General features: G+C 33.2%; 1 protein-coding gene across 3 annotated transcripts; it reads left to right on the top strand.

The window, feature by feature from the left end:
* The first annotated feature begins 2197 nt into the window (after positions 1–2197).
* On the top strand, positions 2198–16267 carry LOC132714301 (large ribosomal subunit protein mL48-like). 3 transcript variants are annotated; one of them, XM_060697137.1, is made up of 7 exons: positions 2198–2286; positions 5938–6026; positions 6631–6679; positions 9720–9850; positions 10155–10257; positions 12014–12103; positions 16090–16267. In XM_060697137.1, the coding sequence occupies exons 2-7, from the start codon at positions 5950–5952 to the stop codon at positions 16189–16191; spliced, it is 552 nt and encodes a 183-aa protein (XP_060553120.1). In that variant the 5' UTR covers positions 2198–2286; positions 5938–5949; the 3' UTR covers positions 16192–16267. The 3 variants fall into 3 exon arrangements, with proteins under 3 accessions (XP_060553120.1, XP_060553121.1, XP_060553123.1); XM_060697138.1 differs by lacking the exon at positions 2198–2286 and adding an exon at positions 2392–2429; XM_060697140.1 differs by lacking the exon at positions 2198–2286 and adding an exon at positions 2521–2717.
* Positions 16268–17124: the final 857 nt, after the last annotated feature.

Raw genomic sequence — 17124 nt, 5'->3', positions numbered from 1 at the left:
AATCTATTAATACTTTTGATGCCACACAATAAAGTTGCAGTGATAAGTGGTGTAAGGCCATCTGCACCGCGAACGCCGATATTATAAGTTTCACCATCAAACAGTGTAATATTCAAAACGGCACGTTAAATCGTAGGTATAATGGTGTCTTAAAGTATCTAGATGTTTATAGGCCCTCCTTCACTAGCAGCATAATATGAAAAATTGCCACGGAGATAAAGGATTTATCTTCTATGATGAGTCCTTATCATGCAAAAATGAAGAATAGATATTCTGACGACCAAAATTTTTAAGAGTTGAACATTTTTTTAAGGGAACAGAGTTGTTGCGCTTTTTGCTCTAGATTTCCAATTAGATCCCTTTAAAAAAAAAATTTTAGATACAGTTTGGTGAATTTAACATTATATACGTATTTGACCCTTTTTAATTGTTCTAAAATTTTTAAATCAGATAATATTTTCGCTAACAGTATTCTTACTGGGGGCCTTACATAAGTATAAAATCAGTTCAATCGGGCGCCGCCATTTACAATTAATTTCAAAGAAAAAGGGTGGGATTCCGATAACGGGAAAAAATCCAACTTTTTGGGTTTTAAAAACGTCGATGTTTTGATAAAGGAACTGTATGTACTACCGAATGACACCTTTAAAACGGAAAGAATGAAAGGATTTTTTAACGACTTCCCCGTTCATAGGCTTTGCCTAATTTCATATTAATAATACGGGGAAGTCAAAGACCGGGCCCGCGAAGCGGGTCCGGGCTTTGGCTTGCCCGGCTATAGACTACACGTGTATATATTTAAAAGAAAATCAAATAAAAAAACAATTAAAAAATATATAGAAATATATAGAATTCTATACCTATCAATTAAATTTTCAGTGTCAGTTCAAGTCGGGCGCCGCCATTTACAATGTAACTCAATGATAATAGGCGGGGTATTCCGATAACGGAACAAATCTCAACTTTTCGGATTAGTAATAATCGTCGAGTGTTCCGAGTGAAAACGGAAGCGGTGTATGTAATACCGAATGACACCTTTAAAACGGAAAGAATGAAAGGATTTTTTAACGACTTCCCCGTTCATAGGCTTTGCCTAATTTCATATTAATACGGGGAAGTCAAAGACCGGGCCCGCGAAGCGGGTCCGGGCTTTGGCTTGCCCGGCTATAGATTACACGTGTATATTTAAAAGAAATTCAAATGACTTGATAGCATTTGACGTACTAATCTTATCCGGAACTGTAACGACCGGACCTTTAGTGCCCGAAATTTTCGTAGACACCTTAGAACTCGAATCTTCCGTCAAACTTGTCGAACTGTGACTAGTTGTAGGAACACTGACGGGACTAAAACCCGAAGCCATTTTTCTATAGTCTATAGCTTTTCTAGCCCTAGAACTCCTCATTCAAAACAGAAAATTATGTTACAGAAAGCTCTGTATTCAACGTCAAAAGAAAAACAAATTCAAAATAAAAGTTTTTCCCCACTGTGAAACTCCTCTGAAGAACGTAAATTAGTCCATATAAAACTGTATCCTAGAGAAGCAAAGTAACCACAAAAATATTATATTCTTTTCAAAATGGCCACAGTAAAGACCGCCAAAATTTAACATTCCATGAAAAACGTGTCATACAAACTGTACCAAAAACTAGTTGAGCGGCTTATTTATAATAACCGCGGATGAATACAAAAAATCAGTCAAGTAAATCAAAACAAGTCACTGATTTTAAAAGGGAGACAATAAGCCAGGTAACAGACGTAATAATAAAAAGCCCCTGTCAATATCGATAATTAAAAGATTTTATGTTTTACAAAAAATACTTCAAATCGTCGAGTGTTCCGAGTGAAAACGGAAGCGGTGCATGTAATACCGAATGACACCTTTAAAACGGAAAAAATGAAAGGACTTTTTTTAACGACTTCCCCGTTTATAGGCTTTGCCTAATTTCATATTAATAAAAATAAACTCTTTATTTAACGAAGGTAGCTTATTAAGGCTGTACTGTATACACCAAAGCATCAAAGGCAAATCTTATTTTTAATAGACATATTACAAGAAAACAGACATTATATGTTATTTTAATGTTTAAAGTTAAACAGTCTTTTTATGTAGACCATTGGACATCTTTGTATTAAATATTAAATATTATAATAATATATACACGCATCTCAATTTTTATCAACTATTTAACATTTAAACGGTTTGTACCGCATAATTTGGTACCGCAACCGTTATCAAAATCCGCAAATTAACCAAGTAAAATCAAGCTTCCGCTGATCTTGACTGTATGACTTTTTGTCTTTCTTTCATTAGGTTTTCTTATACTCCTTATGCTTAATACAGATATTTAAAAAAACTATTAAACACATGTACATTTCTGTTGCAGCAGACAAAACTGTCTTTAATTTGAGACAATAATTATTTCAAAGTAAGATAGCTTTCGGATATTAAGTATCCGAATTTTTGTGAGGAGATAATTTTTTTATATGTCAGGTATATGTAAAAAGTTTTTGTTCATAACTTGTTTTTCGGATCGACTATTGAAAGAATAGAGAGAGCTATTGTACTCACCCTGGTGTTGGCGTCACCTTCACTCTTTGGTTAAGCTTTTGCATGAAAGTTGATATCGCCAAAACTACTGAAGGAATTGGGTTGAAATCCAGAATACACCAATAAACACTTTCCCCAACTAGCAGACGACAGGCTATTCTTATCAGTATGTTTTTGAGTCAAAGATGCGTATCTCACTGTATAAGTCGTATGTAAAATGGTCTGACATATGGTAGGTTTAACAGTTAATTTAAATACTTTGGTGACAAAAAATATGTAAAATTATATACTGTGGCAAAGCTAAGATCCCAAGCTTTCCATTGATGTAATATTTTTTAAAATCGGACATTTAATCACAACAAACTAGCGGTTTAAAAATGGCTTAATTTGTATTGTTTTAGCATAAGAGATATCGATTTTACTCGAAGATAAGGGAAACAACTCGTATTTTTTCACTCGATATACCTCGGTTATTTACGTAGTTCATATGAAAAGTGTTTATGGGTGTATAAGTAACGATTCGCCACAATAACGATTCGCCACAATAACGATTCGCCACAATTAAATAACGATTCGCCACAGTCAAATAACGATTCGCCACAGTATTATAAAAAACGATAATTTTCTTAGTTTGACTAGTCCTAGTTCAATTATATCAACATTTTTTTAAATAATTCGACAAGGACAATAATAAATTTACTTAATATAAGTAATGTGAAGATATGGACCCCAGCGCAGATTTTCATTTTGAAGCATTTTTTTAACAATACGTACAATCTTTTAATCACAGGAACCCGAAATTCTATCCAAAAAAAAACACAACAAATAATGATTAAAAAAAATCCCATATAAATTTTTTTTAATCGTTATTTTTTTTGTTTTGGATAGAATTTCGGGTTCCTGTGCTCTTAATTATGTTTTTTATATTCGGTGTACCTGAGACATTTTCCAATCTATTCCTGGCATATTACACTTAATTTAGCAGATAAGACGTAATTGATGCCATTTTACGAGGTAACGCCGAATTCGTGAATGAAGCACTGAATCAACGGCCGCGGTTATCTCGTTAAAAGTAGCTAAATTCTATTTTACCAGCTTCCTTCCATTGTTACGACACTTGTTGTGTAACAAATGTCTTAGACCTGTATACAGAATATGAGAACATAATGTTTTAAATGTTTTTATTTGGTAATAAACTATGTTTGTTTTCATGTGTTTTATTCAATAAAAGCTGCATTTAGTATAATTTTCCAGGTTATATTATTAACAAATGTTAACTAATATACAATGTGTTTTGTAATTTGGTAATAAATATGCTCGTTTTCATGTGTTTTTATTAGCTCACCTGTCACAAAGTGACAGGGTGAGCTTTTGCGATCGCTTTTCGTCCGGCGTCCGGCCGTCCGTCCGTCCGTAAACTTTTACTTTAAATGACATCTCCTCATAAACCACTAAGCCAATTTCATCCAAACTTCACAGGAATGTTCCTTTGGTGGTCACCTTTAAAAATTGTTCAAAGAATTTAATTCCATGCAGAACTCTGGTTGCCATGGCAACCGAAAGAAAAAACTTTAAATATCTTCTTTTAAAAAACCATAAGAGCTAGAGCTTAGATATTTGGCATGAAACATCTTCTAGTGAGTGTCTACCAAGTTTGTTCAAATAAAATTTGGCCCCGCCCCGGGGGGTCATTGATTTTCCCTATATGCATATAGTAAAAACTTAAAAAAGTTTCTTTTAAAGAACCCAAAGAGCTAGAGCTAAGATATTTAGCATGAAACATGTTCTAATGGGTGTCTACCAAGTTTGTTCAAATAAAAGCCCTGGGGTCAAAATTGGCCCCGCCCCAGGGGGTCATTGATTTTCCCTATATGCATATAGTAAAAACTTAAAAAATCTTCTTTTAAAGAACTCAAAGAGCTATGGCTAAGATATTGAGCATCAAACATGTTCTAATAGGTGTCTACCAAGTTTGTTCAAATAAAAGCCCTGGGGTCAAAATTGGCCCCGCCCCAAGGGGTCATTGATTTTCCTTATATGTATATAGTAAAAACTTAAAAATCTTCTTTTAAAGAACCAAAAGAGTTAGAGCTAAGATATTTAGCATGAAACATGTTCTAATAAGTGTCTACCAAGTTTGTTCAAATAAAAGCCCTGGGATCAAAATTGGCTCCGCCCTGGGGGGTCATTGATTTCCCTATATGGATATAGTAAAAACTTAAAAAATCTTCTTTTAAAGAACTCGAAGAGCTATGGCTAAGATATTTAGCATCAAACATGTTCTAATAGGTGTCTACCAAGTTTGTTCAAATAAAAGCCATGGGGTCAAAATTGGCACCGCCCCGGGGGTCATTGATTTTCCTTATATGTGTATAGCAAAAACTTAAAAAATCTTCTTTGAAAAAACCCAAATAGCTAGAGTTTAGATATTAAGCATGAAACATGTTCTAGTAAGTGTCTACAAAGTTTGTTCAAATAAAAGCCCTGGGGTCAAAACTGGCCCAGCCCCAGGGGTGTCATTGTTTTTAACTATATGTGTATAGTAAAAACTTAAAAAAAATCTTCTTTTAAAAAGCCCAATGAGCTAGAGCTTAGATGTTTAGCATGAAACATCTTCTTATGGGTGTCTACCAAGTTTGTGCAAATAAAAGCCCTTGGGTTAAATTGGCCCTGCAACATGGGGGGGTTGGGTGTGGCCTATATACAGGTGAGCGACCTCAGGGCCATCATGGCCCTCTTGTTCAATAAAAGCTGTATTTAGTATAATTTTCCAAGTTGTATATTATAAACAAATGTTAACTAATTTGCAATGTGTTTTGTAATTTGAGAAATTAAGTATGTTTGTTTTTATATGTTTTATTCAATAAAATAAATCCAGGTTTTATCACTAACAAATCACTGTGTTATGTATTTTTGGTAATAAAATATGTTTGTTTTAATGTGTTTTTATTCAATAAAAGCTGTTTTCAGTATGATTTGCAGCATTAATTTATGTAATTTACGAATGAAATACATGTATAAAATGGAAGGAAGGTTTCATAGACAGTTTTAATAATATATGTGTGAAAAAGTTTGTATTTTCAACATGTGGCGAATCGTTATTTAACTGTGGCGTATCGTTATTACTCTTTGTGAATCGTTATGTGACGAATTGTTAATGTGGCGAATCGTTACATTACCGAAATCCACACACTTCTCTGTGATTATCTTACATGATTGGCACAGGTCCCATAATTCTGAGTAACTCTTTTGCAGGGTTATGCCTTTTTCTGCCAAGCAATGAGAATAATCAAGCACACTGCCTTGTTAAGTACTTATTGATTTACAGCTGAGCAATATTTTTATTTTACAGTAAAGATCATTTTTCATTTTTTTTTGTCTTTCAGCTTGCTATAAAGATGGAAAAGTTTACCTCTGTGCTGAAGCTAGCAGTATCGTATTCCAGATTTAGAAGTTTAAAGACCATTCAAAAAAGGTATTTAGTTAGTGAATACATACATGTGAACTTTTATTCATAATCAAGTGGGAGATTTTTCTTCAAAAAGAGGGAGATTTAAGAAAATTGCAATAAACAAAGAACGAAGTTCTGACATCAAAAATAGGGAGATTTCTTTAATTTGTGAAAATACTCCTTATTTTAAGAAAAATCTTTGCAAATATGGCTGCAGAAAGTGATAGTCTCCCGCTAAAAGTAGGGAGAGTTCACATGTATGGGAATATGAGGACAGAAAAAATAAATTACAATGCAGCTGGTATAAGGGAGGTCTTAAGTGATTAGATAATTAGAATTGATACATTGAATATTACTGTCCACCTTAATAGGGTAATCACTATTCACTAACTTTATTTGGTTAAATAAATTTTATAAAAATAAAATTAAAAGAGGCTAAAATGGTTTTGATGTTGTGATTCTAAAGTATATGTATGACTTTATAAACCCAAACAGTTTAGTCATAACTGGTTGTATTGGCCACATTTCTATAAGTTTTCTAATATATATTTTGTCATATATCCTTACACACACATTCTTTTTACAATTATTTTATTTTTCTTTCTTGTTCATCATTTTACCATTTTAGATGCCTTTCAACAAGTCAAAAGCTACAACATAAATGGGAGCCTGATATAGTAAGTAATGTTTATAATTAAGATATAATCAAATTTAATTGAAATATTAACATTATAAGATTTCCTTTCACTCAAGCATCATATACTATTTTGTATATACATTTTATCAAACAATACATGATAATATAGTGCTTTTCCCTGTTTTGAAACACCAAAAATGTATTTTAAATTTATATTAATTTTATTGTGTTGTGTTAGTCTGCTGCTTGTTAAATTGATGATCACATCATATCCAAACATCTTACTTGAGTGCTATTCCCTCTATTCTGAGTGCTATTCCCCCTATTCTGATGGATTTTGTAGAGCAATTTGATTAAGTTGTAATCTTATGAGCCAACAGGACTAGTGGGAATACAAGTTCCCACAGTCAACAAGAGGGATAAATCCACCAGAATGGCACATCCATATAATATCCTTTAATTATACCTTCTTTGAAATGCATAAAGGAAAACTGAAAAATAAAATTACAGTATTATTTTGAATTATGAATTTAGTCACTACTCATATACCATGTCACATCTCAAACATTAAAACTTGTGGAATACAGAAAACTCAATATAGCTGTATGTTTTTCATGAAAATTACATTATTTTTTCATCAGAAAACTGTTGTTTCATAAAATATTTAATGAAATATGTTATAAGTAAGTCAGCTGTAAGTATCACGATAATTACATCATTGGTTAAAAGGAAATGTGTTGATTAGTAAAGTTTTGTCTCAGTCAGAGTAACAGTAGGTTTTAATTGTGCCATCACTATAGGGGTCATTAAGATTTACCCTTATCTGTCCGTCCATCTGTCCGTCCATCCATCCTTCTTATGTTGTGTTGCACATAGCCAAAAAGTATTTGACCTAGAGTCATGAAACTTTACAGAAATGTTAGTCAGCTTGTGTACTTATGCACCTGAGTATTTGCGTGTGAATTTATTCAGTATATGTAGAGTTATTGCCCTTGACTTAGTACAAATTTGCAATTTTCATCTTGTGTCACACATATCTCAAAAAGTATTTGACCTAGTCATGAAACTTTATAGGAATGTTGCTCAGCATGTGAAGGACACTTTTCTAGTTGGGATTTTCAACTCTTTAAAATACTTTACTAATAAAAAATTGGTACAGGACATTGAGGGCATTGGAGCATTTTAGTGGTCAGTCAGTCTGCAAAAATTCAACAGACTGACACTGAAAATTTTGGGCAATGAGCATTTTATAAGATGTTTCACACATACCTTTACATAATTAAATTTTTATATAGCTGTTTGATAAAGAGATAATACATGGTAGTTCCTCTCAGATGGTTGCTAAACACTCTTTTCGAACCACTGACATCATCATGAATGCTATATCATTTATAATTAAACATGTACATGTATAATTTGATACTGTTTATTTTCATAGAATTGTTATAAGATGAGGTCTTATATTAAGTTTTGTTGAAATATTACAATCTACTTTTTTTTATTGCAAAAAGAAAATAGACTAATAGTTGTTTCACATTGTTCAGTTTTTAGCTCACCTGTCACAAAGTGACATGGTGAGCTTTTGTGATCGCTTTTCATCCGGTGTCTGTCCGGCGTCCGTCCGTAACTTTTACTTTAAAAAACATCTCCTCATAGACATAAACTGCTAAAACCAATTTCATCCAAACTTCACAGAAATGTTCCTTTGGTAGTCAACTTTAAAAATTGTTCAAAGAGTTTAGTTTCAATTAAAACTCTGGTTGCCATGGCAACTGAAAGAAAAAACTTAAAATATTTACTTTTAGAAAACCGTAAGAGCTAGAGCTGAAATATTTGGCATGAAACATCATCTAGTTAGTGTCTACCAAGTTTGTTCAAATAAATGCCCTGGGGGTCAGAATTGGTCCCGTCCCGGGGGGTCATTGATTTTCCTTATTTGTATATTGTAAAAACTTAAAAAATCTTCTTTAAAAAAAACCCAAATTGCTAGAGTTTAGATATTAATCATGAACTATCTTCTAGTGAGTTTCTACCAAGTTTGTTAAAATAAAAGCCCTGGGGACAAATTGGCCCAGAGGGGGGGGGGGGTCATTGTTTTCCCTTTATGTGTATATAGTAAAAACTTAAAAAATCTTCTTAGAGCTAGAGCTTAGATATTTATCATAAAACATCTTCAAATGGGTGTCTACTAAGGCTCCCACGGTTAAACGTTTAAACGGATTCGTTTCGATTTTCATTCCTAAACGTTTACGATATCTTTTACCGTTTAATCGAAATGACCATATTGTCTTACGGAATATTTTAATCATTGCCTGTAATCACGGCTTTTATCAATTCCAATTGGTTTATCTCAAAGTAAAAATGAAAAAAATAGTGTTTACAACCCTCCGAACAGCATCACCGTGCAATAATCGCTTGTGGCATAATACATTTTTGGTAAAGTTGATTTTCCTTTGATCTTTCAAAAGAGCGAAATTGGGACACAATGCAGAAAATGTGTGCCGACACAAATGTGAAGAGCCCTGGACATTATTTATTTGTATATGTATTAAAAATAGAAAGTATGTCATCATTTGCCGACTCGAATACATGGTGAAGTATAGTACATAGAAGTACCACCGTTTAAACGGTATCGTTTCGGTTCTTAGCAATCGTGTAAACGTTTACAGAAAATTGTAAACGTGGGAGCCTTAGTGTCTACCAAGGTTGTTCAAATAAAAGCCCCTGGGTCAAAATTGGCCCCGCCCTGGGAGCCTATGTACAGGTGAGCAATTTCAGGGCCATCATGGCACTTTTGTTCTTGTTTAGAACGCTATTTTTCTATTACTTCTGTCATAGATCTTGTTCATCTTTATGTAAAAATCAAGCTATGAATGTGCAGTTGAGGGAGGAAGGGAGACTACTCTGATAACTTATTGAACAGTTTCTAGGTGAAGTTATCTGCTGACATCAGATTTATAGAATACTGCACACATAGTTTTGTATAATACAGGAAATAGTGTATTTTTATAAGATATTTGTAAATTTATACATGTACATATTTTTATAATACAATATTTACTTTTCTTTTCTTTATGTAGAATTTGGATCCGGAAATTCCTGAATACAATACATTGAATATCCGGATACAAGGATATGACTACCCATGTCTGGATTTCTTTTCTAAATATGTTTATGTCATAGCAAAACAGATGGACATTGATTGTAATAGGTGAGACATTTTAAAATGCATGTATCAGTATATTTTCACTTAACTTTTATTGATTTTTAAAAAAAATAATTCAAGTATACATTTTTTTTTTTTGAAGAAGTATTTTACATTAATTGTCCAATTAAGTTAATTTACTCAAAAATAATCTAAAGGACAACAGAAACTAAAATCAAACAAAGAAACCCAAATTTTGAATAAATGCATGATGTGAATTTTTGTTTTACTTAAATGCATTCTGGGCCATAATGACCCTTTTGTTTGAATATTGTTTTGTCAGGAGTGTCAAGTTACCTTTACTTTTCAGGTATAGTGTTCCAGCCAAGAAGTTAGAGATCAATTCATTACAGTTTAAATCTAATGTAATATTAGACACATGTAACTTGAATCATTATGAAAGAGTGATACAGGTAAATAACTTCCTTTATTTTTTTTGTCAAGTGTAACCAAAACAATAACAAAAAGAAAAAAATGTCTCATCATTACGTACTATTCCAAAGTGGTGATTACATCAATCTTTGATAATACAAAAAACAGGAATAAACATTAAAACATACAAGTATTTTCACAACACATTACTATCGCCTGTTTCCAATGTCACATAATGATTATATTTATTTTGAAATTACTGTTCTCCTTTTAGTCATTCTTTAATCTCAAAGTGATTAAAATTTATTGTACAAAGTGACTTTGAAAATTTTGACAGAATAATGGCCCATTTTAACTTAAAAAATTTTGATTGGATCTTCATAGCATGTATGTCAGAATGCTTTTTTGTGTCGCCTCTACGGAGTAGTGGCGACATATAGGGATCACTTCTCCGTCGTCTGTCTGTCCGTCTGTCTGTCCGAGCAAACATTTTGGGTTTAGGGGCTATGTAACAGTAAAGAGAACAAAAGAGAACAATAGGTTCATTCCGTGATCAAAGGGTTTATGGGCTAGTAGCCCTTAAGAAAACAAAGAAAATAACAAAGAAAATAGCCCCTAAACCCAAAATGTTGGAACGTCCGTCTGTCCGTCCGTCACAAAACTTGTCCGGACTACTCCTCATAAACTACTGGTGCAATTTCATCCAAACTTTACAGGAATGATCAGTACCAAGTCTAGTTGTGCATATTGTCAGCATTTTCCTGTTCAATGATTTTTGTCAGAGTTATGGCCCTTTAATAATTTTTATTTTTAAAGTTTGTCAGGACTACGTCTCTTATACCACTAATGCAATTTCAATGAAACTTTACAGGATTGATCTGTAGCTCAAGTCCTTGCGCATATTGCACGGGCTTTCCGGTTGAATGATTTTTGGCCGAGTTATGGCCCTTTGATAAAAAGGTGTTTTTTTCTGTGTGTTGCCAGATACACAAAAGCTTGTCCGGACTACTCCTACTGGTGCAATTTTATCCAAACTTTACAGGAATGATCAGTACCAAGTCTAGTTGTGCACTGTCCATCTGTGTGTCCGTCTGTCACAAAACCTATCCCAACATGAAATTGGCCATCATGAGGTGACACATGTGATCACTGATCACTCTTGTTTCATTTATACCTTGAACAACTTTGAAGATGGGAAGGGTTAAGAAAGAACTAAGAAACCAGGTCAGATCAGTGTATAAACTTGTTAACATTCTAACTTAAGTTAAAATATGGTTTGCTTTGGGATAAAAACAAACTGGCCAGTGACATAGATTGTAGAAAAACCTTGATCTTATTTTCATCATAAATTTTGAGCATGAGATGAAAGGTAGTTTGAAGTCTTAAGGAATTTTCATGTAATTTGGTTGTGATTAATGCTTCCGAGGAATCACTTTGTTTCCAGATTTTTATACTTCACAACAGCAGGTGTCAAGTGCTGTGTGGCAGCTGTTAAAAGTTGCCCCGTACTTCACTTCAGTGTTGTTATATTTTTCTGGTCTTTCGGGATCATTGATGCCAGCACTATTAAGTATTGTGAATTGAGTACCATTGAAGCCGGTGCTAGGGGGCATGAGGGATGTTGCACTTATTCATTGTCCTTCATGTACAGACTCGATCAAACCGAGTCTGCAATTTTCATGTAATTTTATTTTGATTAATGCTTCAGAGGGATCACTTTGTTTCCAGTTAAGTGGGTGATAAAAGGATGGCCATCTTGGTTTTCTTGTTATAATTATAATATTTTGATATTTTCAGTTATACAGTCTTCCATCAACAAAGCTTCAGGTTCTGATGGAAATGGTTTGGAGTTGTGTTCCTGAAGGAGTTAATATCACCCTAAAAGAGGTATGTTTGGTATACATACTTAACATTTACCTGTTTTTGTCTTAGACTTTGTTTATATCCAACAAATTATGGAGAGAGCTTTTTAGGAATCACATTGTCCAATCCATCCAGACCAGTCCAATTTTTCTCACTATCTTTAAAATCAGTACAGATATGACATTGAAAATTGAAATATATTGGGTCACAAGAATGCCTATATGGCAAATAATATCATCAAAATTCTTTCTTTCCTAGGAGCATACGTCTTTGGAATAGCCTTCCTCTAACTGTTCAGTCTAGTCTAAAAATATCTCCTCTACACCTCCTGTGAAAATTAAATTGGTCAATACTTAATTATATTAATATTTCGCTACGATTCAACTAGATTTATCATAAATCTAAAGATGTGGGGAAATGACATCACGCGCACCTGTTTTTATACGGCCAATACACAAACATGGCCGCGCTTACTGATTTGTAGAAATCGGTGATTTAGCGATTTAAATTTTGTTATCATTCGTTTAATATTATTATTTGGAGGCAGAAAATTTGCAGATTTATTATTTATAGTATTCCTTTTCTGAAATCAAGTTTTTATTCTAACCTTGTCTTTCCCTTTAAACATCTTTACTGAGAGGCTTGACCCATTCTGTAAATTCTAAATTGCACACTTCCTCTTTTGAATTAATAGTCTTGTAGTACTTTTATTCTTTTAACTTTTTCATTTACTTCAATGTCTGAACCAAGAACAGGTTTTTTTTAAACTTTGAATATACAGTCAATCTTGAATTAAAAGATCACTCAAGGTCAAAAGCATCGTCAGAACCCACGGTAATATATATGGTAAAAAGCCTGGGTTACCGAGGATGGGTCAAAAGTGGTCTCTTAATAAAAAGGTCTCTTTATGCAAAGCTAGATTTTCCAACCAATTTTCACGGGTCATACCGTGTACAAATATTGATTACACATAACCAGAAAATGAAATATATTCCAACATTCTGTCAAAATTCAGACATTTACAGATAATAGAAACTGAAACTGAAACTGTTCTATTTAATTAAACGCCTATTTCTATATACATATTCAATGGCGTTGTACAAAAGGATAATAAAAGTATGTACATATAGATAAGGCTCCCACGTTTACAATTTTTTGTAAACGTTTACACGATTGCTAAGAACCGAAACGATATCGTTTAAACGGTGGTACCTCTTTGTACTATACACACCATGTATTTGAGTCGCCAAATGATGTCTTTCTTTCTATTTTTAATACATGTACAAATAAAGAATGTGCATGGCTCATCACAATTGAGTCAGCACACATTTTTTGCATTGTAACCCCATAATGCTGTGTGGAGGGTTGTAAACACCCATTTTCCGTTTGTTTACTTTGGAAAAAACCACTAGAATCCATGATTACAGGCAATGATTAAGAAATTTTTTAAGACAATACAGTCATTTTGATTAAACGGTAAACAATATCGTAAACGTTTATGAATGAAAATCGAAACGAATACGTTTAAACGTGTAATTGTGGGGGCCTTACATATAGATAAAAAAACAACACATATGCATGGCAAATGAACTACAAAAAAAAATATGTTAAAGATATCAGCCGTGTAAAATATAAAGTATTAAAAACTTAAACAAGAACCGGTTGAACCGGGTGATGCTCCTCGAGAAGGTTCTGGACACAAGAAAGTATAAAAAAAATGAACAAAGGGCAAAAACTCCAAAATTAGGCAAAGCGGAGTTATGTTTTTTTGCACTGCACTTCTATTCAATGAGATCTATCTATCTATAAAGTTTCCTGATGATATCAGAGTTATGTCCCGGGTAAAAGTCAAAGTGTAAAAATGAACAAAGGGCAATAACTCCAAAATTAGACCAGGCTTTGTTTAGGTTCTTTAAGCATTGCAGTTCTATCCAATTATATCTAGCTACCTACAAAGTTTCATGTTGATATCTCTAATAGTTTTAAAGTAATGTCCAGGACAAAAGTCAAAAAGTAAAAATAAACAAAGGGCAATTACTTCAAAATAAGGCAAGGCAGAGTAATGATTCTTAAGCACTGCACTTCCACCCAATGAGACCTATCTATCTACAAAGATTCATGTTGATATCTCTTATAATTTTAGAGTAATGTCCCAGACAAAGTTCAAAGTGTCAAAATGAAGAAAGGGCAATAACTCCAAAAGTAGGCAAGACAGTGTTACAGTTCTTGTGCACTGCAAACTTACTCAATGAGATGTATCTACCTACAAAGTTTCATGTTGATATCTCTTATACATTAAGAGTTATGTCCCGGAAAGTTCAAAGTGTAAAAATAAACAAAGGGGGATAATTCAAAAATTAGGCAAGGCAGAGTTAAGGTTCTTGTTCACTGCACACCTACTAACTCAATGAGATCTATCTACCTACAAAGTTTCATGTTGATACCTCTTATACTTTTAGAGTTATGTCCCGGACAAAGTTCAAAGTGTAAAATAAACAAAGGGGGATAATTCAAAAATAAGACAAGGCAGAGTTACGGTTCTTGTGCACTGCACAACTACTCAATGAGATCTTTCTACCTACAAAGTTTCATGTTGATACCTCTTATACTTTTAGAGTTATGTCCCGGACAAAGTTCAAAGTGTAAAATAAACAAAGGGGGATAATTCAAAAGTTATGCAAGGCAGAGTTACGGTTCTTGTGCACTGCACACCTTCTCAATGAGATCTATCTACCTACAAAGTTTCATGTTGATACCTCTTATACTTTTAGAGTAATGTCCCGGACAAAGTTCAAAGTGTAAAATAAACAAAGGGGGATAATTCAAAAATTAGGCAAGGCAGAGTTACGGTTCTTGTGCACTGCACACCTACTCAATGAGATCTATCTACCTACAAAGTTTCATGTTGATACCTCTTATACTTTTAGAGTTATGTCCCGGACAAAGTTCAAAGTGTAAAATAAACAAAGGGGGATAATTCAAAAATTAGGCAAGGCAGAGTTACGGTTCTTGTGCACTGCACACCTACTCAATGAGATCTATCTACCTACAAAGTTTCATGTTGATACCTCATATACTTTTAGAGTTATGTCTCTGACAAAGTTCAAAGTGTAAAAATAAACAAAGGGGAATAATTCAAAAGTTAGGCAAGGCAGAGTTACGGTTCTTGTGCACTGCACACCTACTCAATGAGATCTATCTACCTACAAAGTTTCATGTTGATACCTCTTGTTGTTTCAAAGTTATGTCCCGGACAAGAAAAGGGGACGGACGGACGGACGGAAAGATATGATATGAATTACTAAATTTATTTCTTTCTTTTAATAATCTATTTTACCGAGTTAACTCAACAATAGAGCTACAATACATGTACATGCATATGAAGTTCAGGATTCAGGATTTTATAATTGACTGCATATTTTTAAAAAAAAAGGATTTTTTTCTATAAAAGATTGTTATGAAGTTGTCACCCTAAAGCCATGAAATATGGCTTCAGGGTGACTATGTGACTCAAAGAGGTAAATACTGAAAAATTACATGTTTCTTTTGTGAACTAAACAAAATTCTTTAACTTGTTATGACATTTATAAGACTTTTAAAGCTCTTTCCTATGAAACATTTTTATAAACTTCATCATCGTTAAAGTTATTTTGATTCCCTAATCTTATGGTTGATTCTCGAAACAATTGTAAAATACAATGACTCTGTTGATTAGCACACATAAATATCATACATAAACAGAATGAAATGTTCTGGAAAAATATTCTTACTGCTAACATAAGTAGCGTTTTATCCATTTGGTTATGATTCTGTGTAATTCCATTAGCCTTAAAGGCAAATTACTATCATATTCATTTCATAAAAGCATTTTTGAAGTATTATTTTTTTCAAATTCAAATATTTTTTTTGCTTTACACACTTTATTACAGCTTGGGTATCTCTGAAATATTCTATTGTTTGCTACCATCATAGAGTGTAATATTTTAACATGATTTTATTGTTTACTTCAGAACACAGACGAAGATGTAGAGATGAGATATATACCTGACCATCAAAAACTAAAAATAGAAGAAATGATACAGGATATTGAATCACGGCAGATTAAGAAATAAACATCTGTACTGAAATTTAATTTTGCCAAAATTGTGCTTGTGTCGACCTTATTTGATCTTAAAAATTGAAAAAATATGTTTTTGTTCTGTTATTATTATAACATCTCATCTACATTTGTTTTTATTCACAAACTTCCACATACATCACATGTCTATTGGAAAAATGTTTTGATTACTTTAAACCTTAAAAAAAATAATCTTGTATGATCAACATATATGGAGAGCTATCCTGCCCATCCCGGCTTCAGCAACTATGCCCACTTCCAGATTACTGGTTGAAGTTTTTTGTGCAGTACTTTATTTTACTTTAGCAGTGACTTCTTTATTTCTTGTGGAATTACTTCACACGTATGTTCCCTATCATCACCCAATTATTTGAAAAAAAGGTTCAAAACTATAGAATAGCTATTTCCAAAATTATTCCCCCCCCCCCTTGAATTTAGAACTTGACATAATTTGTTATTTTTATGCCCCCACAATGTGGGAGCATATAGCGTTGCACTTGTCCGTCCGTCCGTCCCGAAATCTTGTGAACGCAACTCCTCTTAAACCTGATGGCAAATTTTGCTTAAACTTATAGGGATGAACAAACTTAATGTGTAGATGGTAGTAAAGGAAGAATTTTCGCTGCGACCAAATTTAACAGAATTATGGCCCTTTGTTGATTTTTTCACTAGATACTATGTAGAAATTTTGTGAACACAACTCCTCTTAAACCGGATGGCAGATTTTGCTTAAACTTACAGGGATGAACAACCTTAAGGTGTAGATTGTAGTAAAGGAAGGAATTTTTGCTGCAACCAAATTTTACAGAATTATGGCCCTTTTTTGATTTTTTCACTATATACTATGTAGAAATTTTGTGAATGCAACTCCTCTTAAACCGGATGGCAGATTTTGCTTAAACTTACAGGGATGAACAACCTTAAGGTG

Source organism: Ruditapes philippinarum, unplaced genomic scaffold (assembly GCF_026571515.1).
Source record: "Ruditapes philippinarum isolate M1 unplaced genomic scaffold, ASM2657151v2 ctg525_1_1_1_1, whole genome shotgun sequence".
NCBI classification, from domain to species: domain Eukaryota; kingdom Metazoa; phylum Mollusca; class Bivalvia; order Venerida; family Veneridae; genus Ruditapes; species Ruditapes philippinarum.
Note: the sequence above shows the minus strand (reverse complement) of the source record. Positions and strands in the feature narration are given on the sequence as shown.

Coding starts and splice junctions, on each gene's coding strand:
- LOC132714301 (XM_060697137.1), top strand. CDS start 5,950: ATGGAAAAGTTTACCTCTGTGCTGAAGCTAGCAGTATCGTATTCCAGA. Junction 6,027..6,630: donor TTAAAGACCATTCAAAAAAG/GTATTTAGTTAG, acceptor TTACCATTTTAG/ATGCCTTTCAACAAGTCAAA. Junction 9,851..10,154: donor ATGGACATTGATTGTAATAG/GTGAGACATTTT, acceptor TTTACTTTTCAG/GTATAGTGTTCCAGCCAAGA.